Source organism: Diadema setosum, chromosome 15 (assembly GCF_964275005.1).
Source record: "Diadema setosum chromosome 15, eeDiaSeto1, whole genome shotgun sequence".
Classification (NCBI taxonomy): domain Eukaryota; kingdom Metazoa; phylum Echinodermata; class Echinoidea; order Diadematoida; family Diadematidae; genus Diadema; species Diadema setosum.
In genome coordinates, this window is record NC_092699.1 from 10,271,819 (window position 1) to 10,296,579 (window position 24,761).

The 24,761-nt window shown below is 36.5% G+C and overlaps 1 protein-coding gene across 1 annotated transcript; it reads right to left on the reverse strand.

The window, feature by feature from the left end:
• Window positions 1-2,407: 2,407 nt before the first annotated feature.
• LOC140238501 (alpha-2,8-sialyltransferase 8B-like) lies at window positions 2,408-13,260 on the reverse strand. Its single transcript, XM_072318407.1, has 3 exons — window positions 13,192-13,260; window positions 10,385-10,930; window positions 2,408-2,777 (listed from the first exon to the last, which is right to left on the reverse strand). Exons 1-3 carry the CDS (start codon window positions 13,194-13,196, stop codon window positions 2,408-2,410), a joined length of 921 nt encoding a protein of 306 aa, XP_072174508.1. The 5' UTR covers window positions 13,197-13,260.
• Between the last annotated feature and the right edge of the window lie 11,501 nt (window positions 13,261-24,761).

The window sequence follows — 24,761 nt, forward strand, 5'->3', positions numbered from 1 at the left end:
TGTGTGTGTGTGTGTGTGTGTGTGTAATATATATTACATATATAATCAGGATGAAAGTACAAGTGAGTTTGCTGATGCTGTTTGAATGTTGAGTGCATGATGGTGTTATTCCTGTATTCCTATTCACGTTATGCTCGTACACACTGATATTAATCTCCATTTTCTTTATTCACACTACAGACATTAGAACACTTTCTTTTCGTACATTGTCGGCACTTTGCACCTTGAAGGCAGATCATGTTCCCAAAACGCACACCCTCACAAGTGGTGGATATACATATGATATAGGGGGGAATTCACTGGGCACGCCTTTATCTTTTTTGTGTGTAAAAGTAGAGGAAATAAAAAAAAGGGGGGGGGGCCTGATTTCTAAAGGTGCCCCCTCTTTACGGAAATACTGGATCCGCCCATGATCGCACACACACGCTCTCTTAGACGCACAGGCGCACACACATGAACATACATTATACAAATATACTCTTACAAGAAATGTTTCAAATCCCAAATAAAATGACCAGAAAAAGCAAACAGGTATACTATTAGATTCAATGAGGATCACATCTTTATTGCTCACAATTTTGCATCGCTTCCTTATTGCATTTCAGAGATGCTGTTTTGCCCCAAAGGCACAAATAAAAATGGAATGAAGAAGATATGTTATATTATGATGTTGAGATTGGCAACAGAAATTATGCCCCTCAAAGTTCTCATTTCTGAATGGGGACATGCAGTATATGTAGTTCTATAAAATTATGTACAAATGTACTTTTGTAAATGTCCCATAATCATTTATACAATCAAACATTAAAGAACCCATTGAGACAAGGTACTTTCTACTTCTTATACAATATAATCATATGAAAAAAGAGCTACTGTTTTCTGTTAACTCCCCTGTCATAATAATGTAGATGAGGATGGTGTGGGAAAACGCGATAATTCACTGTTCATTAATGGTTTTAATCAAGGATAAAATTTCGAATGAATATTTTCACCGAATCGTAATGACAGCACAATGTAATGTCTATGGAAGTTCCTAAAAAGCTTCGTTGACGTTTTCTACAACACGGTGTTCAATACAACTCGGTTTGCGTGCATTGTCAATGCAAAAAACAGCGGTCGATCCTGATAACGCGATTTACTGCGGGGAGCTGAAACGAGGCCACGCTAGTTCGTCGGCGATATTTTTGCACTGAAACTTCGAATCGAAAAGGGAACAACGGCATTTGATAGAGCTGGATTTTCTCAATCACGTAGGTCAAGTTTTTTACGTGAATTTCAGTGTTAAATATTCTTATCAAGCAAATAAACATTAGGCGGTCGATGAGTAGTAGGTCCAACCCTACATAGGCTACTCCACTACGTAGATCCTTACGTTAGCTAGGTCAGAGTTCTTGTTCTACCGTAACGTTAGGCTCTACTACTGTACTAACTAGGCCTATTAAACGGTTACTATAAGCCGTTTAAGAGTAGAGACTGAGGCGCGAAAGCGCAAGTAGAAATTTAAAAAGGTATACTTCATGGTAATTCGAAGGAAGATGGATTCAATAAGTGAAATTATAACTCACTTTGCTTGATAGAGTAAACAAGACACGTACAGATACCTCGGTGCACTCGGGTCATCATGCGGAATTCACGCTTTGAATGCGAACCACGGCGCGCGCGGCGTGATACAGAGCGTAGCTTAGGTGCAAAGTTAGCTAGCGTATCACATCAGCGAGTGCAGGGCTGTTTCGTCCATGTCATGACGTCATAATTTTGGTCACCAAAATTTCGCCGTCAGATCGGGTTCAGGTGGTCTAAAAAGGGCCTCAAAACACCATCTTTCAATCATTCTAAAGACATTTTCACCTTCTGAAAGTTAACCATTCATATTCCTAGAGACTTAAGCTTTGCAGAAATATATAAATCACTTTGTTTATGAATACCGACATTGTTTTCTTGTTCACCATACTTTAAAGGAAATTATCTCTTTGTCCTCCTTCACACCATTTTTCAATGATACAGAAACCAAACAACTGATTTTCCTTTTTTTAATTCAATTTAATTAAATGATATTTGCCCTCAATAATAGGAAATGCATAAAACAAGGTGAGGAATTTATCAATTCAAAGTTTAAACAATTTGGAATGACATGTCACTGAATAAATCACATTTTAGTTTAAAAAAAAAAAAGTTTATTCCAGTTTTGATGTATATAGATGCAGAACACAACTTTTAACCAATTTTGAAGGACAAATCATTCAATATAATGCAAAATATATATAGATACAAACCCCTTTTTCCCCCGAGTCCCAGAAAAAAAAAATCTTCGAGACGTTCAGATACACTTTGAATCTCCTATCGAAATATGAAAACACATCTAAATCACCCAACTCGTCCCCATTCAAATGCTTGTAACCCTTGAACTTCATCTCGGCTCGATGTTTGGTTGATATGGCAAGTTTATATCGAAATCACCAAACTCGTCCCCCTTCAAGTGCCCGTCGTGCTTTAACCTTTCCCTCAGTATGTCGTTATTCCATTTCCCGCTGCAGTCGTTAACGATCCGGAGGGCGCCCCTTTTGTCCAATTCAAGGAGGACCCCGAACTCATCCGGCATCTTGTGGCGGTTGGTCGTGTAGTTCATCTTGGCGTGTTCGTAGTAATGCGTGAACAAGGTGCGATTCGTCGGGTCTTTGTAGAACGGGAAAAATCCGAAGAGCTGAATCCGAGAACAGAAGTGAGTGGCTGCTGCGTAAACCGCCATACCGCTACTTGGAGCTCTCAATTTCAGGACTCTGTAAATGAAGAAATGATGCGACATTTGAAAGGGAATGATTTTTTAATGTATCTATACAGAGAGTGTGACATGACATGTAGTCTGGGTGTCAGAGGGTAAACATTGTCCGGCCACTGTGTGTGTGTGTGTGTGTGTGTGTGTGTGTGTGTTTTATCATTATATACAATTACCTTACCTTTTTCGGAGGTGCTAAACCTCTTCCATCCTAACAAGTTTGGAAATATCTAAGATGGCCGCAAAAATCTGAAACTCAGTTATATTATATTTATACGGTTAAAATCGTTTTCTTTTGTGATTCGGGACGTTGAACCAAAGAATAAAGCTATAACCAATTCGTTTTGTTGTCGTTGTTCTTTTACATATCAGTCGAGCGAATTCGTCAGATCATCCTAAATAATATCCAAAACGCCTACCACAATTATAAATTGTAATCATTATGTGATATATATATATATATATATATATATATATATAGTGAAAGACATCAGATTTGAGGCGGACGTTGCTCTCTTGTTCTCCCTTTTAATCGAGCTTTCGGCCTTTCATGACCTTCATCATTATCTACCAACAGAACACACATTACAATAATTTTCCAGATGGGATAATGTGCCATGATGTAATAAGTGCCATGTTATACATATAGCGTTATGTCACATAATAATACAGGGAGGTGAGGACAACCCTCTGAAATAATACCTTTACACAAATCATTACATTACACAAAAATACAATTGAACATCATCTCATCAAAATAAAAGTATTACTAGTGTATCATACCAAAAAATAAAAATAAAATTTCTATTCGTGTATCAAAGTTCTGAAATATAATAATCATGCTTTGTCATGGAGGCCATGACATGCCGAAAGCTCGATTAAAAGGGAGAACAAGAGAGCAACGTCCGCCTCAAATCTGATTTCTTTCACTACTATGCTATACACAATGAGGCACCGCGTACGTTTTGGGCAAGAACGATCTCTCGCACTATATATACACTCAACCAAAAAAGTAAGTTCTCCCCTTGCATTTTTGGATATATTTCAAAAATTATTTAACCGATTTTCGTAATTCAAATGGGAATGGATAGAGAATTTTATTACTTATAACATGAATGGCATATCATTGCCACCAGATATCATTACTGGTGTGAAAAAATGCATTTTATGTCAAAATGCATGAGAAAAAAAGTTGCACTTAAGGTTATACGAAGCATATTGTGTACATTTCCTATGCAAGTTAGCAAATGACCTTTTTAAATTGTTACGTAATTTCCAGGAATTTTTTTTTCAGGTACAATGTGCTTCCCTATTAAACAGATGTTATGCATACTTTTTAAACAATAGGCCTTTTCAATATGAAAATGTTGGTCGAAGCCATGTGCTTTTTAATTCCACTTTGGGTTGATCACATTAATGTGCTTATGGCCATTTTGCATCATGCGCTCAAAATGGAGATCAGTTTGTTGAGGAAAATGGCATCGAACGTATGGAGTTGCCCGCAAGATCCCTTGACTGTAATCCAGTAGAGAATCTTTGGGATATCACTAAGCGGAAAGCGAGCAAGGAGGTGAAAGATGACACTTCAATGCAAGAATTTCAGCGCATCTTGCAGAGAGTATGGGCCAACATTGAGTAGCGCCAAGTGTGAGGAAGAGATGCCGGCTGGTCATTGAAGCGGATGGTGGACATATCAATTATTTGTTACGGAAGGAGGGAAATCCTGGTGGCCAAACAACATGTCACACATTCTGACACAAAAACAAATCACCACCGCTAGGAAATCAAACTTAAAGTAACGAAAACTTCATTCTTCCCTCGCCTCCTCAGACGGCATGGTCCCAGCCTCGAGTCATCTTGTCTTCCACCGTGGGCCGAACAGGCCACATCCACTTTGTACCAATAGGCATATTCATGACATATTAAATACTTCACTGTATGCTCATGAAAAGAAAGAGATTGAGGAATAAGCAATAAACCATGCTTAAAAGTTCAGAATCATGAGTGATTGTTTTATTATTTGTGTAAAAGTCAATGCAAATCACTAAAGTGCAACTTTTTTTCCATGCATTTTGAATAAAATGCATTTTTCCACACAAATGATGATATCTGGTGGCAATGATATGCCATTCATGTTATGAGTAATAAAATTCCCTATCCATATCCGTTTGAAATATGAAAATCGGTAAAAATCTTTATGAGATATATCCAGAAATGCTAGGGGAGAACTTACTTTTTTTGGTTGAGTGTATATGAAAACCGATAAGTCCATATTTGCCAAATGGAGATATTTGCGATTAAAGGTCAAGAAAAATAAAGAGAATAATAAGAAAATTTTTGCTTCTTTTGACCATAACTTCAAAAACGTTCCTTTATATGTAGTGACCAATATATCATTTAAAAGGTATTATTTTGTACTTTATGACAGAGACCGTACTTCAAAATCTTCAAAAATGGACTTATCGGTTTTTGCGAACAAACTCTTCATATAATATATATATACAGTGCACTCCCGTTATAACGAACACGGTTATAACGAATTTCCGGTTACAGCGAAATAAAATCTAGGGCCGCAACATTATCAACTCTATGTATTTGTATTGTTTATTCATTCGGTTATAACGAAATTTCGTTATAACGAAAGAAAACTGCCGGTCCCGAGGACTTCGTTATAACGGGAGTCCACTGTATGTATGAATGGGGTCGGTGCAATAAAGTGCTAACCCACACAATGTTCATTTTGAGATTACCGCTTTTGAAAGTTTGAAAAAATCCATAAATCAGGTTAATGACTCGCGAAGGCCAATTTTTTCGTATGTGAACCTTTACATACTCAAGATTGAATAGTGTCTTGGAGAAATTTGCTACATTGATTCAAGAGGATTTTGTTAGTCACATTTCGAATTTGTGGCTCAGCACTTTATTGCAGCCAAATCCATCACGTATATAAATATTCTTTATTCTGTGAAAACTCACAAAACATCAATATCTCTTCCCTCAAAATGGAAAATTAATGTAAGATTTGAGTTTCCCTCCTTTGTGACGCGAAATAGATACAAGATATACTTGTTTTTAACCGTCTGTATTGTATAATCTGTGTGAATTATGAAGACAAACTTTGCATATAGGTATACATTTCAGACGCGCACACGCGCACAGAATCAATCATGTACGCTTAAAGACATCTTGAAATATGGATATTAAACAATATTTCAACAATTCAAGTTTTAAAAGACAAAGCATTCAGTGTCATACGAGTAATATAATTTGTCGTGGGGGGGGGGAAGGGTTATGTCTCATTGAGGACTTTACATCTTTCGTGTACCTAAAAGCAGGGAAATGGTCTCTTCTTCAGCAATATGCATATATAACGCATTCTGAATTTATAGTATCTAGATCAGAGAGAAAATAAATCTTGAGTAAAATGGTACCAACATTATTCCAGAGATTATCATGTCCTTTGATAAAGGGAGTAAAATACCATAAAGTAGACATATTCAGGCCTTGTTTAGTTAAATTGGTTTTCTTGTTTAGGGTATCAAAATCACCAATAGTACTCTACAATCCTTCTTTCTATGACGACGAATTTACAAAAAAAAAATAGTGTTGTATGAGAATTATATACATGCCTCAATGAATCCCCCTCCTCCATATTTGTTCGTAAATGCAGCTGTGTGAAACTATACAGGAAAGTTCTTATCACAAAATGAATGACCAACTCTTAATGACAAAAATTCCATGAAGAGAACATTTCCAAAAAGTGAGAAAAAATCTCTTTGGAAGTCTGAACACTTATGAATTTCGTATATTCGGATAGAACATACATGCTGAAATACAATGTGCTGAATAAGACCAAAATAGATGGTAACCGCCAATGTACGTATTATATCTAGTTGGTGTGTTTATACACATACATTTTACCCCATATGCACATTTCCAGACCACATTTGGATCATGAAGATCGTTTAGGAACAAAAGAATTTGTTCTCATGTCAAAGCTCTTACAATGACAAAAATCATACACGAAAAACTGAAAAATCTCTGCTTTCAATAGTTTCATCAATCACAAATATCTAAATTAATTTTAAGGAAACTTTCTTTTTGTAAATTAATTTGAAAACAACCATGTGAAAAAAAAATAACTATGAAACAGCAAATGCATGATAAATACCGAGTTCAAAAGGTAAATTCAGTAGTGGAAAAAAAGGGAGCTATTGACTCAAATTAAATTATGTTTAGAAAAAAAACCCCTCTCTAATATTAGCATTGATGCTTTGAATTCCGCTTTGATTGCTTTCAACGTTTATTGAGTTAAATTGAGAAACCTTAAGGGTATCCACAACGTGGAACTATGAATTTCATACGACAGCGTTACATTTTATTCAGATTTGAAAAATAATGTTTGCAGTTATATCATAAAGGATATATCCTTTCAAATGATGTGTAAACATGGAAGTATCGTGTCTCTGTTATGTAAGAAACTACAAAGAAGTGATTCTTTATTGAGAGCAGCTGAGATTGTTTGAAAATTTGGGGTAAATTAATCGCTATTAAAAATGCATTTGTTTTCATCTATTTTCTACTGTCTGTAGCTAATCTCCCAAAATATGGCTGTGAAAGCATAGCAAAATTGCATTTTATTTAAAAGAAGTTACAAATTAATCAATGACAATTTCAAATGTTGTTACACTAGTGATCTAACCCTGTTAGAATTACTGACAGATAAGGCACATGTCCAAATATGCAGCTATCCGTATTTTTTTTTTTTTTTACCCATATGAACGTTTTCAGATGACACATGAATCGGGAAAAATCATTTAGAGACGATACACTTTTTACAATAAGCCATTTCGATCATAGAATTACACATAGCAAATGAAGATTTATATTATCAAGATATTTCATCAGTTATTTCCCTACCAATTGGTTTTGAAGAAGCTTTCCTTTTGAAGCGAAATGTCGGCATGAATAAGGTGCTAACCCACTAAGGAAACTTTAAGGTGCTGGGACAGACTTTGAACGTTGATTCATTTTCTTATAAGTCATAAGGCACAATGCTAAAGTACTCCTAAAACCAATGCTTGTGGTATTTTCCTGTTAGTTCAACAAAAATAATATACTGGCGAAAAATTTCATGATAAATAAGATTAGCATGAAAATAGTGCTAACCTCAACATTATAAAAATTAACAAAAAATATTCATTACATGCTTCAAATTTCATTAATGTTTATCTCATCTCCACTTTCATAACTGCCGAAGAGTACAGATTATATGATGAATCAGAATCACTCATTTTTGTAGATGAAAAAGTTTCCTCACTGTTCATATTTAGATCTTTTTCAGACAACCTTCTGTCTGCTACCTTGGTGGTCGCCATCTTGAAAAGTGTGGCTTAGCACCATATTCCTGCTTATAAGATGTGATTGATTTTCGGGGCAAAAAGGTGCCTGGATTAAAAAACCCGCTTATTAATTAAATTTCAAGATGACTTTTTTTTTTTTAATGGATTATAGAGCAGTGATTCAGGATGGTGTAAATGCATGTAACTCATTTTTTCACAAAATTGTGGGTTAACACTATATTGCACCGACCCCTTCATATATATATATATATATATATATATATATATATATATATATTTATAGGTGTTAAAAGAAAAACATTTCCCACTTTCGATCTTTAATATCTCCAAAAATGTATATCAGACAACAGTGACATTGATATGAGCAATGGCTGAAAAGTGTACAATTTTGCTGGCGGTACTTTAGAAATGATAGCTTAAGTCAGTTTGATTAAATTCAAGATTTATTTCTTAGGTTTCAGAGTTTGCTCTGTTTTCAACCCTCTGTACAAAATCGTAATTTTGCACAGGAGTCAACTGGTGTGTATGGGAGTGTGTGGTTAACACCCTGACAATGGTTCTGAACAATGGCCAGGATTGGAATGCTCTATTAAATATTTATGAGAAATTTCACTATCACAGCTAGTCTTTATTTATCCTGAAATGTAGTGTATGCAAGCACATGAAAACATGCTTATGTTTTTTCATGTGCATGCATTTTACTCTTTAACATGAATTAAGACTAGCTGTGCAGGGCAATACTTCATGAATTATTACTAAAGCATTCATGTTCTCTGGAGCAAGAGTCCAGAAGCCTAGTCAGCAGAGCTCTGAAATGGTGGTATTTGTGGCATTCCTGTCTATTGTTCAGGGTCATTGTAAGCACACACTCACATATACACATCACTGGGTCTTGTGTAAAGTTCAATTTTGTACAGAGGGTTCAAATTTGACCAAAATCTGGAACTTGTCTTAAAAATCAATCATGGATTTAACGAAAGTGATTCATGCTCTCATATTCAAATCACCTGCAACTAATTTGTACACTATTCAGCTATTACTCATAAGTTTCAAATGACAGTGTTATCTGATGTATAGTTTTTGAACTATTAAGGATCAAAAGTGGGAAATGTTTTTTGTAACACCTAGTATATACATATTATATATATATATATACATACTATATATATATATATATATATATATATATATATACATGTATATATATATATATATATATACATGTATATATATGTATATATATATATATATATGTGTGTAATTTTCATTAAAAATATAAGCATTTTGACTATAAAATAAGATATAAGCATGTTCATCTTTCTTGTTAGTGCATGAGTGAATGAGAAGGTCGGCCTACATCGAATCGTTTCCAATTAATTACACAGAAACAGTGCGATCTATAGGTACTTTTTGATATCAAAGGTACTTTTTTACCATTGGAAGCAGCGCTTAAAAAAAAAGATTCGCGTTATCACATTTGATGCATATGTGTAGGTCATATGTAAAATAAAACACAATACATATAACAAAGTTGCAATGAAGCCTAAAATATAAGGAGATATCACAATTTTTCTGAATAAATCATAACTGTGGACGGCTTTAGTACGGTATCTAGAAACAATTCTATCATTACTTTGTTTACATTTTGTATATTTTACATACCTAACATTGATTATACTGATTAGCATTTTTACATTGTTTGGTTCTTTCCCTAACTCACAGTTTAGAATAATTTTGAAGCACTGTTGTTGTTGTTTTTTGAGATTTTGTTCCATATATGCAAATGGTGAATAATGCCTTTAATGACCAACACACCAGCACTTGACAAATACCCTCTTCATCTATTTATGCAGTGCAAAATGTAATCAAAAATAGAAAGAAAACAGAAAACAAAAACCACACATAAAAGATAATGTTCATGGCTGGTTTTATGGTTACAGCTCGTTATTCCGAAGGTTCGTTATTCCGAATTTCATTTTCGGATTAACGAATCTACGGAATAACGAACCTTCGTTATTCCGAATTTCATTTTCGGAATAACGAACCTTCGGAATAACGCCACAAATTTTCGGTTTAACGAACCCTTTTTTCATTTTAGGATTAACGAACCTCTATAGGTATAAGGAATTTGCGTGTTTCGGATTAACGAACCTTCGGAATAACGAACCTTCGGAATAACGACCCTTCGGAATAACGAACAGCACCCGGTTTTATAACCATCTTTCTAGGAAATATTCCGTCTACTCACTTGGTCACTTCACTCTTGATCTCTGCCGGGCTGTAGGCGAAATTAAAGTGGAGATTGTAGAAATCGCGTAAAACCGTCAGCGCTGTTTTCAGATGATCGTTGTGGGTCATACTCCCGGAATACCAGAGGGTACTGCCGTTCATGCGGGTTAATCTTGTCAGAAGTTCGCAACACACGCGTGGCAGCACGTCGATAGTTATGTTGCCGTAGTTGTCTGTACAGTACGTCAGGTGCCTGTATTGTCCTGAATTCAGCGTCATCAGACTGACTTTCGTACCGACGTCCGAATCGAACTCGCCGCCAAACAGCGCCAGATTCATTCGGATGACAAGATCGGAGGTGTCGATGAGGCGGCCGCACTTACTGTCTATTAGCACACCAGAGTTGCCAATGATGGCACAGGTCCGTTTTTCATTCATTCTGATAGTCTGGTTGAGTCGTGCTATCTTCTTGACGTTACTTGAAAATCGCATATCCATCGGTGGAATACCGCTTTTGAATAATTGAAGGGTTTCTCCCAACGTCCGACGCTTAGAAAACGCTTTTCTGGATAATAAAATACAGGGAACATTAACCAACATAAACAACAGCCTGTATTCATGCTGAATCACAAAGAGAAAAGTAAAACTCCTAAAGTGGAACAAACATGCCAAAGATTACAGTGATGATACGAGGTAATTCATTTATTATTTAATTGAAAAGATAAATAAATATGATTACTTTAATCAACCATAACCACTCCTTATCTGTCGTTCATTTCTTGTTTCTGTATTTATTTGTTCTCATGCTTTATAATGAAGTTACTACGGTGAGACCTGTATCATATCCTGTACACTTTCTGCTGTATCGAAATGTGAAATAGCACTAGAGTCAGAGTGCACTATCATTTTTGCTAGCACTAGATGTTACAAAAATAATTTCCCACTTTTGATGCTTAATAGCGCAAACTATATACAGATAAAAACTGTAAATGATATGAGTAATGGGGGTGATTTAAATATGAAAACCTATATCAGTTTCATGGAATCCATGATTAATTTCAAAGTTAGGTTCCAGATTCTGGTCAAATTTTAGCCCTCTGTACAAAAGCTGAACTTCACATAGAAACTAATGATGTGTATATGAGTGCGTACTTACAATGACCTTGAACAATGGACCTGGATACCCCCTGTTCACAGCTCTGCTCCAAAGCGCATGAATGCTTTATTCATTATTCATGATGGATTGCCCTGGGCACTGCTAGTCTAAATTCCTAGCAAAGGGTGAAATGCATGCACATGAAAAAAGTAAGCACATGTTTCCATGTGCTTGCATACACTACATTTCAGAATGAATAAAGACTAGCTGTAATAGTGGAATTCCTCATAAATAAATAATGAGGCATTCAAATCCTGGTCATTGTCAAGGACCATTGTCTGGGTGTCAACTACACACTCCTATACACATCAATTGACTTCTGTGCAAAGTTACAGTTTTGTACAGAGGGTTGAAAATAGAGCAAAATCTGAAACCTAACTGAAAAAATAATGTTTAATTTAATGAAATTGAATTCTGCTGTCATTTTGAATTTTTCTCCAACAAAATTTTACACTATTCAGTTATTGCTCATATCAATGTCAGTGTTTTATCTGATATATCGTTTTTGAACTATTAATAATCAAAAATGGGAAATGTTTTTTGTAACACCTATAATAGTAGTATAGTATAATTATCATTGTATTATTATGAGCAATGTGTCATGCTCACGTAACTCTTTTTGGGCTTTGTCTTAACTATGATTAAACCTATTCTAGACCATTCAAATTCAATACTAAAATTTTACCAGCACATTGGTGAAAAGATTGATATAACAGCTATGGATGTTACGACCTTGTGAAGTAAGAAAATAGGTCATGAACATTCAATATGAATATCTAAATGGGTGAGTTGACCAAGTCCCATCCCTTACATCTTCATGTAACGTTTGTATACAGGTTCGTGAAATTTTCCTTTTTCTCTCTCTCTCTCTCTCACACTCTCTCTTTAAAGGGAGGGGATCATGCCCCAATCTTAACTCGTAACCTATCTGACTAAACATTATATTGAAGGCATATAGCAAGGAATGACATTCACTGTTAATCAGAAAAGTAGGATTTTCGTCATATTTTTGACCACGATCAATGGGAAACTGAGGGATGATGACATCAGTTTACTCATTTGCAGATACAGCTGTACTAATACTTCAAGAACTATTCAAGAATCATTCTCATGGGTTGTGCATACAAGACACGGAGTCTGAGTTCAAAGATTTGCACAGAACGTTTCCCTGTGTAGCACAATTCCTTGCATTCATTTAAGGTTTTATGTCGCGCTTTCTTGCCTTATTCCTCTGAAAGACAAAGGAAAAGTAAAGAGAAAGGCATTTAGACCAGGATGTAATCCCCTCTACAGCTGATCTAATACTCCATTTTGAGTCTACGAAAGCAGTCGTGGTACGTGTTTAAAAAACAGAACGGATAGAGTCCAAATACGCAGCCTATTTCATCTTTGGATATGTTGGAGAACCTTTACAAAATAATGCTCATATAAATGATTGTTCGTTTTTGCATTTCCACACACACATTATATATATATATATATATATATATATATATATATATATACACGTAACATTTCCGTTCCTAAAAAAATGATTACATTATGATGTTATCTGTTTTTCATTTTCTCCAAATTCTCCCGGATGAACTTGGGCCTTTCTTGGACTCAGGTATCGTACTGTAAACGCATACACGACAGGAAGGGCGTTTCTTCTGCATTTTTATACTCACCTCATTTTTGCTATATTTGTCTCATTCCCCCAATCCCTGGGACGAAAGGATGCCTCCAACTGCCTTGATGTTATTGCTTGTAAACCTGGTACAATGCAAAGAAAATGATTTTCTCTTGAAAATTACATGACATTAATGTTAAGAAACGAGTCAAAAATAGTAACTATTGATGTAAGTGATACTAGCTGTCCAATGCACGATTTGTTTACTAAAGGGAAAAACAATCCCAAAACCGAAGTGTGGATTTGCTGAACATAGACATGATATCAGTGAATAAAAAAGAGGGGTCAGAGTGCTTCGGCAGGAACCCTTTGTACAACAGCACAAAGAACGACATTGTAGCCAAGAGTGCTGTGAAAAAAGAAGCTGTGAACCGTACCAGCATATTTCTGTAATGCACCATATCTTCATAATCTTTACAGCCGTACTTCAATGTCTGATTTCCTTTTCCTTCCAGTAATCTAGTGTGAGCGAGTTTCAGTTTTGTGAATTTCTATACTTCGGACTTCTTTTTTTTTTTTTTTTTTTTTTTTTTACATTTCATTACTTTCAGGAAATGTGTATATTTTCAACACTTTTTAAAGTTTACGCACTTTCAATAATAAGTCATACACGATCATATGCTATATACCTGCCTTTTCTAATTTCTCTTAACAGCTATTTTTTTTTTAAATATCATTAAATTGAGACAGTATTATGGGTAAGTCTCGTGATCTCCTTATAGGTTGAATTAGTGTTCATGTTCACTTGTGCCTACGATACGTGTATATATATATATATATATATTTTTTTTTAACCTAGTCTGTACTTTACTTTTTTTTTTAAAGATACTGTGCTGAAACCTGAACGTGATTCAGTTTATGTTCATCTGTGGTTTTTAAGCACGACGAGCTCGGTCACGTAGAACCTTTCCGGTCGATTTTGCTTAAAAAAAAAAAAAAAAAAATGTTCTGCACAGATTTGGAATAGTCTTAATATTTCCGTAGACTTTGTACAAGTGGAACATTATTTGGGTCAAGGAATAATCGGCTTTAATATCCTCCCCATATTTTACATGCCGTGACTTCGGGTTTTCAGTTTATCTTTATGTCATCAGTTACTGGTGGCGTGTGTAGGGGGGGGGGGGGGGGAGACGTCTTTAGTCTAGACCATTCGATTTGGTGGAGTTTTGGACAACACTTCCATAATTTCACGTAGCTTAAATTTAAAGGATATCAATCTGTTATTATGTCGGAAAATATTTTCCACAAGTTAGATGCTGTTTGCTTTAGCTATTTAGTAAACGTAACTTCTGTTTGGACAGGAAACTGCATCAACGCCAGTTGGTCTACAACTACCACATATCTGGTTTACTAGGCCAAAAGTAATAATCAGACCATAATTATATGCAATTGACCATATAGGTATCAGACCAAATCAATATTAGAAGTACAATTGCATTTGCCCATATATAACTGTTGCAGATTCTGGGAATTCATTTAATTTTATTTTTCCATTTAAAAAAAAAAAAAAAAATATATATATATATATATATATATATGCCTATATATATATATATATATATATGTATATATATCCACATATACACACAGTTAACAGCACAACGTTATTGTCCAAACTAGCTGGTCCATTCTTACATGAAAAGAACACAAACTCAGAACAATACCATTATTATAGGTTTGAATGGAGCCGCATTGAATAAGATGGTAATTAAAAAGAAAAGCTATTGAAAATGGAGGGGACTGCTAAAAAGCTAAACTTGTATATATTGCAGCCTCCTCAGAAAAAAAAAGAAACAAATTTTAGCAAACCTTGCTGCTCGTTTACGAAAAAAAAAAACTGAAAAATAATGAGAACAAAAGCGTTCTCTGAATGTGCAGAATTGAGGAAAACGCAGAAAATGAGAGGGATTATACAAACACTCACACACAGAGACAAATACACACACACACACACACACATATATATATCATATATATATGTATCAGACTAACATGACAATTGTACTAGTAAAGCCATGATATTGAAATCTTAGGGAATTAATTATGCCGTTATCCATGCAACATAAACATTTTAGCGAATATGTGAAATTTACATGTGGGTGCGCGTAACAATAACCTGGCTATAACCATGCATTCTTTTCCTCATATTTAAAGTATAAATGCAATATTAATGTTGCACATTCTATTTTTATAACTGTAGGCCTACAATTTGGTATTAAGTGTAAATGCTGGTTGGAACGCCTCCTTTCAACCTTTTTTATTACGAAGGGAAACGGGTTCTCCTAGATTTTTCACTTGCCATATTGCGGTGAAGGCATGATATTCTGCTCCTTGACCATGACTGATGCGAAAATACACAAACTTGTGAGTCCAAGAAAGGAGATGAAAATCCATTGTTGTTCCATGGTAATGGTATATGTCCAATGCCTTCAGTAGACCTCCAGAGAAATTCTCACGACGGAGTCCAACTGGTACGACTACTCCGATATACCGATCCCAGCTGATCGTTACCGAATCTCTGCATTGACGAATATTTCACGCGCACTGTTAAACTCGCCGCTTGCGCGCGCGATTCTCTCTTTTTAAAGGAAACCAAACCCAAAGAGAAATGTGGATTGAGTGAAAGCAGTAACATTAGTAGAACACATCAGTGAAAGTTTGAGGAAAATCGGACAATTGATGCAAAAGTTAGGAAATTTCAAAGTTTTGTTGTTGGAACAGCTGGATGAGGAGACTATTAGAGGGTATGATATCGTGTGTGGACAGTAATACAGATGCATACAGAAAATATGAAGGAAATGCCACAAAAATTCACTTTTCTAGCATAATGAAAGAGCACTTGATTAACTGCTTTCAGAAAGCAAGGGGAGTAGCTGCTTCCCTTAACACATGTCAGTATCAAGTTGATGGAATATTTAATTTTCATGAAAAATGAATTTTTGTGGAATTCCCTGTATATTTTCTTTATATTGTTGTCCACACATGATGCTATTACCTCTAGTAGTCTCCTCATTCAGGATCCTCATTCCAACACCAAAACTTTAAAAATTCATAACTTTTGCATCGATTGTCTGATTTTCCTCAAACCTTCACTGATGTGTTCCACTAATGTTGCTGCTTTCATTCAATCCACATTTCTCTTTGGGTTTTGGTTTCCTTTAATCATATACACACACGTATACACAAAATCCGGTCTGGTCTGACGGAAGTTACCCGTTTTGAGGAAAAATTATTTCGGAATCCTTTGAAATGCTCTGCCAGCAGACGTTAATTTAAGATTCAAAAGCACACGTAAGTTCCATATTTTTTTTTCTTTTCTTGTCAAACCATGGACGCATCATCATTACTGGAATATTACCACCGCCGTATTTTACGATCGAAGTGAATAGCACAGAAATGAAAAACAAGAGAATGCTCTGATGCTTGTGACTATAGGCTATTCGACAAAGTACGCTCAAGCTTTTCGTACAGTGATCCGTACAGGAAGTTTCCTACAAGGTTTAGTGGTTGCATACCCGGCTCTGTGGACGCGGCGGCCCTGAGCATACGCACGCCCCTGAAGTACGCATTAAAGAGATCTTCAGTTTCTATTCATATGGGGTTTCAGGTTTACATTTGTGTGTGTGTGGTTGTTGTGTTAGTTCAATGAGAAACCTCTTATGAAATATTGAAGAGCATATGAAGAGTATGTTTGCAAAAACCGATAAGTCCATTTTTGAAGATTTTGAAGTACGGTCTCTGTCATAAAGTACAAAATAATACCTTTTAAATGATATATTGGTCACTACATAATTACAGGTACATTTTTGAAGTTATGGTCAAAAGAAGCAAATACTTTCTTATTATTCTCTTTATTTTTCTTGACCTTTAATCGCAAATATCTCCATTTGGCAAATATGGACTTATCGGTTTTTGAAAACAAACTCTTCATATAATTCTAAAATAAATTCAAGGTTTATTTGATGAAAATTCGTTTTCAGACGGCTGAGATATCCAAAACGAAGCAATCACAATAAGAGATGGGACCTAACTTTTCTTAGGATCGCTCTGTTTTACTTTATTTTTGATATCTCAGCCGTTCGCAAAACAGATTATTATCAAGTAAACTTTAAATTTCTCTTAGAATTGTCCCTATGCCCTTTAACATCTCAAAACAAGTGTTTTGTAAATCTTGAAAAAAAAAGTTAAAAGCTGAATCCTCACATCAACCAACACTGTACTATCCCTCTCATGTCTCTCATAAATTTCCTATTCTATTCATTCCATGGTTGGTGTCTGTCAAGATTACTAAAGCAAATGAAATTCAAAAACAATTATCATAATCATTATTCATACAGTTATGTTTATTTTCATGGAATGACTTGAAGTATCGCAAAATTTTAAATTGAACTTGACTATTAAAACAAAAATATAGACAAAAAGGTCTAATTATTTAGAGAAAACTTTATGGTGATTAATATGTGTTTATCATATCCAAGACTATATATTTTGTCTTTGATTATATCAGGTACTTAAGTGTATTACATGGTTATTTTTCTGTTCTTCTAGAGAGAAATGATCATGATCCGAGTTAAAAAAAAAAAATCATTATTTTGCATTAGTATTAATAGAAAATGTATTCACGAGATGTAAGGAAAGGTGCGTGATAGTTCTACAGTGCACTATGTTATGATGTTATGTTGGGATCAATGCCAAATTTAGGGCCTAAAGTAATAATTGAATCATTCGTTTCGTTTCACTTGACGTGGATAAGCAGATGACATTCGAAGAACATGGCATCGGAGCGCCGCTGAACAATATTTTTCTTTTAACCCAGTGTGTACTTTACTCTTTTCTTTTTTAAGATACAGTGTTGAAACCTGAACGTGATTCAGTTCATATTCATCTGTGGTTTTTAAGCACGACGAGCTCGGTCACGTAGAACCTTTTCCGGTCGATTTTTCTTAAAACAAAATGTTTTGCACAGATTTTGAATAGTTTTAATATTTCCGTAGACTTTGAACAACTGGAACATTACTTGGGTCAAGGAATAATCGGCTTTAAAGGACAAGTCCACCTTCATATACATAAGGATTGAGAGAATGCAGCAATATTAGTAGAACACATCAGTGAAAATTTGAGGAAAATTTGACAATCCGTTCAAAGTTACGAATATCTTAAGTATCTGCGCAGTCACTGCTGGAAGAGAAGACTACTACAGTGTATGATGTCACATGCGTACAACTATATAAGGAAAATAAAAAGAGAATTTCACAAAACTTTACATTTTGAATAAAGTGCACAGTTTTTCGACTTGCTACTGACATATGTTAAGGGTAATATTATTCCCCCTGCCTTCTGAAAGAGAGAAGTCGAGTGTTCTTTTGTTATGCGAGAAAAATGGAAATATGTTGAATTTTCTTTATTCTTTCTTTATGTCGTTGTACTCATGTGGCATCACAAGCTATAGTAGTCTTTTCATCCAGCCGTGACTGAGCAGAAACTTCAAAAATTCATAACTTTTTAACGGATTGTCCGATTCTGCTCAAATTCTCACTGATGTGTTCTACTAATATTGCTGCATTTACTAAACCCACATGTCCATGAAGGTGAATTATTTAAAGAAAACTTTATGGTGATTAACATGTGTTTATCATATCCAAGACTAAACATATTGTCTTTCATTATATTAGGTACTAAAATGTATTACATGGTTAATTTTCTGTTCTTCAAGAGAGATACGAGCATAATCCGAGTTTAAAAAAAAGTCATTATTTTACATTAGTATTGATAGAAAATGTATTCACGGATGTAAGGAAAAGTGTTTGATAGTTCTACAGTGCGCTATGTTATGTTGGGATCAATGCCAAATTTAGGCACTAAAGCAATGATAATAATTAAATCATTCGTTTCGTTTCACTTGACGTTGATGAGCAGATGACATTCGAACAACCTTGCATCGAAGAGCCGCTGAACAACCTTTTTTTTTTTCTTTTTTTTTTTAACGGTTGCTCTGCGTCACATTGGCGGGTCCGTCGACTTGCGCTTTTAGTCTCACCTTGATACGGAACGCCCACTTGCGCGCTAAAGAATACAGGACCAACATGTTAATCAACAACGTTACATAACTATTTGCTTAATGGTAATTTAAGGACGTTCCTCAGTTAAAGGGAAGTCCATGTCATATTCTTCAAACTTTCCATACAGTAACGTTGACCCATCCGAAGCCCAAATATGTAAATAAAACCATAGGTTCATGTGCTTGTTTTTTTTTCTACGGGACTTTGAAGAATATGACGAATCTGCCGTCCTGTACCAAAATGATAGCGTTACAGGATCAAGATGATTGGCAACAAAATCTGCAATGACAAACTTAAATCCCCATAATTCTTTCAAAATCCACGATATTTTCTCCAAATTTGCAAGAATTGCAGAAGAAGGTACCCAAAACGAGGAAAAGGTTTTAAAGTTAGGGTTTACACTCTCATTCTTGAGGAAGCAGCGCCCTCGCGAGGTAGAAAGCACCGAAATCTCTCAAATCCTTCTCATCGACGTTTTTTGTTATAGGGATGAGCTGAAGGACAAGGTTCATAAAACTTACGCTGTACACTCAAAACCCATGTCATTTTCACGAAACTTGACCAAATTGTAGAAAAAGGCTTACTAACTCCAGAAAAACAATTAAAAGTGGGGGTTCATGTGCTCGTTTTTGTGCTAGCAGGGCCCCATGCGACATATATCGTCGTAAGTCCCCCAAATCTGGTCAGGAACCTATGCAGGGATGCCCTAACAGGGTGGGTTCATAAAACTTATGCTGTACATTTAAAACCCATGTCATTTTAAAGAAAATTGACCAAATTCTAGAAAAAGGCTTACTAATTCCAGAAAAATAATAAAAAATGGGGGGTTCATTTTCTTTTGACGCTTTTTATAGCCTTTATTCAGACAAATCAAATGAAATTGTTACATTGTAATGACACAAAATATAACTATAATACAATGTTTAACGGAAAACAAAAGGTTGTGTGCAAAGTAGTATAGATAAAACATACAAAGATTGTACACATTTGACATGATTCATGAATGTACAATAAACACCTCACAGAGAAATGGAATATACATAATTCTAAGATGTTGCGACACGGATTGTCGCCCCTACACGGATTGTCGCCTCCTGCTCGGGGTGACAATCCGTGACGGGCGTTGGCGGCACGGATTGTCGCCCCAGTCACGGATTGTCGTCTGGCGACAATCCGTGACGAGGGCTGGCGGCACGGATTGTCGCCCGCCCTCGAAGCACATTTTGCTGGGTAATGCCGTTCTGGACACTGTCATTGAAATACTAACACATAACTTACATGGCTACATCCATGCAAACATGCCATGTAAAATGGTGAGGTTTCAAGGAAGTGTGTCTGTGTGCGTGCACATGATAATTTAGCGTCCGTTTGTGCGTGTGTGTGTGTGTGTGTGTGTGTGTGATGGAGCGCTGCGCGTGTTGCGGGAATTGTGTCGCTTGAATGTTTCGTTCCTATTATCTCCTGCGTGCTAATGCAACAGTCACAAAGTGCTTTACGATGGGTTACGTACGCCGCGGATAGATGCGGATGAGTGGACGCAGGGGGACGCAGCGTGGACACAGGCATCCGCAGGGACGTATGTAGACGTAACTGACCGTAACTCGTCTGTAAAGAAACGTAAAATGAAGGCGGCAAACCTTCGAAATTTTGAAATGTTCAAATTTCGCAGAGGGACTCCACGGACGCAGACTTACGTAAGGTAACCGTAACCAAACGTAACTACCCAAAACTAAACGTAACTCTCCATAGCTTGAACGCAGACCATCCGCAAATCATTTTACCTCCCTTCCGTTTGCGTTCGTTTACGTCCACCGTAAGTATTCGAAATCAACCGCAAGTTAACGTATCACAACACTTTCGTCCGCTTACGGATATTTGCGGAGAGTTACGGATGCTGTACACGATTACGTCCTTCGACGTTTTCTGTTTTCCACTCGCATGGGAGCACAGAGACGCGTGGGAAGCCACACAACTCGTGTTGCCAAGCTGCAGCGCATTCAGTTTACCTGAAGGAATGCTACAACACACTCGGAGCGATGGAGAGGCAGAACCGCAAAGTCAAGTTACTAAATTTCTGCCACAATGGTCATTTTAGGTGGCACCCATATACGCATGACATCGCTTGACCATTGGTGCTGAACATTTTTTCCTTGTACTATTTGAATGTATATTTTTCGAAACTCTGAAAGCAATTTTTGGGTTGGGGATGAGGTGACAGCATTTTTTTTCACTTTTCTGGCCGGGAAGGTGTGGGACAGCGATAAACGATATAAAATGAGAACGAATTTAGTATTTCCCTATAGTCTTACCCACTTTACGCTCCATGGATATTACATTTTTTTATATTGTATTTGGGTGTGGGAGGGATGTCCAAATGTCCTAATGATTTTTTTTTTCTGGAAATGTAATACTAGTAGTCTTTGCTTTATTATAACAATCTCCTTAACATAACCCAGAAAGTCATGAATATCGCTGCACAATGACAGCGTAACCATAGTTTGTCTATTCCATGACTGTAAGTAATATTTTCTTACTCTGTTTAACTTATCGATCTAGATAGTATTCTATTTGTGTTATAATTATGTTATGTAGTCTTTACATTTATGTTGTTTATCCATATTTGAGCTGCACAAATAAAATTCAAAATTCAAGTTCAAAATTTCATATATCTTTCATTACTGTAAAGCAAATTAAAGAAATGCGAAAACTTTTCACAACTTGTACGTTAATTCAATTTCAGTTTTCCCCAGTGTACAATGTAAGACAGTCCAATATGTGATAAATTTGCTGTCATAATACATTGACTTGGCAGGGATCGTCATATTGCACATAATTATTTATAACAATCTGTAACTATCCGAAAATATCCGCAACTCTCCGTAAATAGTCGCAACTCTCCGCAAGTGTTCCGGACTATTTGGAAGTTTATTCAAGTTGAAAGAACAAAATTACGTGCCAATTCGTAAGAACATCCGCAAGTGGACGCAAGTATCCGCATTTGGTCGTATCTCTCCGTATCGCCCGCATATTTTTTCCCGTATGTTTTGTAAAACTCTGGTGACGGCAAGAGATCCCCGGGTGTCCGCAGAAAAAAAAAAAAAATTAAAAAAAGACTTATTTGGACGTAACGCCGGACGCAGAGCATTGTGACTGGGGCCTTACGTAGACACACGAACGCTCACACACAACACACATACGTAGGGCCTACGTAGCCCACGAACACCAAACCCCTGAGATACTCATGCAGGCACAAAACTGCGCCCACAAACACGCACCATCACATACCCTTTGATATACACATACGCCACTATATACCACATACACACGTAAGCATACAGGCACACGAATACACACAAACAAACCACTACCACTATACAACCACCACACATGCACAGTATCTACATATTGTATTATTATACTCCAAACACACACACACACACACACACAACAATACGGAAACCAATACAAAAGTCACTAATTGTACGCACCTACAAATCATACACATCACATATCATGCAGCTCACAACAAATGCACACACACACACACACACACACACACAAACACATACGCATAACTTACCAGTCATACCCATCCCACCAAAGCTTAACACCGGAGGAACCACCCCGAGCCCGGGGCGACAATCCTTGACGGGGCGACAATCCGTGTCGCAACAAATTTTTTTTTTTTTGCCATCATGGATTGTCGCCTTTGAGGTCAAAAACTGGGAACTGCACAAGCGTCACGGATTGTCGCCAGACGACAATCCGTGACGGGGGCGACAATCCGTGCCGCCAACTCCGTCATGGATTGTCGCCCCGAGCCGGGGGCGACAATCCGTGTAGGGGCGACAGTCCGTGTCGCACCAAGAGACACTCAGCCTTCCTACTCGAGGAAAGGAGTCACCAGTCTGAATAAAGATTTTATCTAAAACAAATACAAAAAACGTGAGAGGTGATGGACTTTCAAAATCTTTAAGTGGCGGCGCTGTGGCATAGTGGATAAGACTCCCGACTCCCGATCGGAGGACCCGAGTTCGAATCCCGCCCAGTGTTTACGTCGTTGGACAAGATGATTTTACCCACTGTGTCCCTCTCGACCCAGGTGTATAAATGGGTACCTGGTAACGCTAGGGTAATAATAATAGCAGGGCCCTCTGGTAGAGCAGTGGCAACACTGAAGAGGCTACCCTGGGTAAATGAGACATTATTATTATTATTATTATTATTATTATTATTATTATTATTAGATGTATCATATTCACCAGTTATGAACATCATAATGACTTATATCTCGCAGGGTTTTATGCAAATGGAGATTCATAAGGAAATAATATTTGATTAAGTTTTAATGATATGAGGATCAGAGAAAATAAACAAGTGGAGCGGGCAAAGCTGAAAACACAGGAGATTCGAATCATTCTAGATAGATTCGCAGAGGTAAATACAAAAGATATACATGTATCTTATCAAGATGCAATAGTTAAACCCGGTATTTAATGAAGTATAGTTTTCCCATTTCGCGTAGTGTAATGTCAATTTATCCTTTAATGTTGCTTTTTCGTATTCAAACTCGTTTTTGTGCCAGCAGCGCCCCCCATGCGACATTATATCATCGTAAGTCCCCCAATCTGGTCAGGAACCTATGCACGGATGCCCTGACAGGGTGGGTTCATAAAACTTATGCTGTACATTTAAAACCTATGTCATTTTTACGAAACTTGACCAAATTGTAGAAGAAGGCTTACTAATTCCAGAAAAACAATAAAAAAATGGGGGTTCATGTGCTCGTTTTTGTGCTAGCAGCACCTCCATGCGACATATAATATCATCGTAAGTCCCTAAAATCTGGTCAGGAACCTATACAGGGATAGCCTGGCAAAAAAAAAAAAAAAAAAACAACAACAACAACAACAACAACAACAACAACAATAAAAAGTGGGGGTTCATGTGCTAGTTTTTGTGCTGGCAGCACCCCCATATGATAGAAATCATCCTAGGACCCCAAAATGTGGTTATAAACCTATCGTGGGATCCCTGATTAGGTGGGGTTCATGAATGTCATGCTGTGCATTCAAAACCCATGTCATTTTTACGAAACTTTTTCAATTTGTAGTAGAAAGGCTACTTAATGCAGAACAATTGTAAAAATGGGGGGTTCATGTGCTCGTTTTTTGTGCTAGCAGAGCCTCCTTGCGACAGAAATCATCGAAAGACCCCAAAAGCTGGTCTGGAACCAATGCAGGGATATACCCTGCTTAGTTGCACGAATCTCATGCAGTTCACTCAAAACCCCATTTTCTTTTTCTTTTTCAAAAAACAAAACAAAACAAACGTGTCACAATTGCAGTGATATGGTGGAAAAACACTCAGAAAGGAAGGTCCATGTGCGTTTTTTGTTATTATTTCCCTTACACAGCCATAATGATATTATGTGGACGCAAGCGTGGAAAACTCCACATTGACATACTTGTTTATTTGTTATACAATGTACAATCAACGTCATTATATT

Coding starts and splice junctions, on each gene's coding strand:
- LOC140238501 (XM_072318407.1), bottom strand. Junction 2,778..10,384: donor ATCAAGAGTGAAGTGACCAA/GTGAGTAGACGG, acceptor CTTCATTTACAG/AGTCCTGAAATTGAGAGCTC.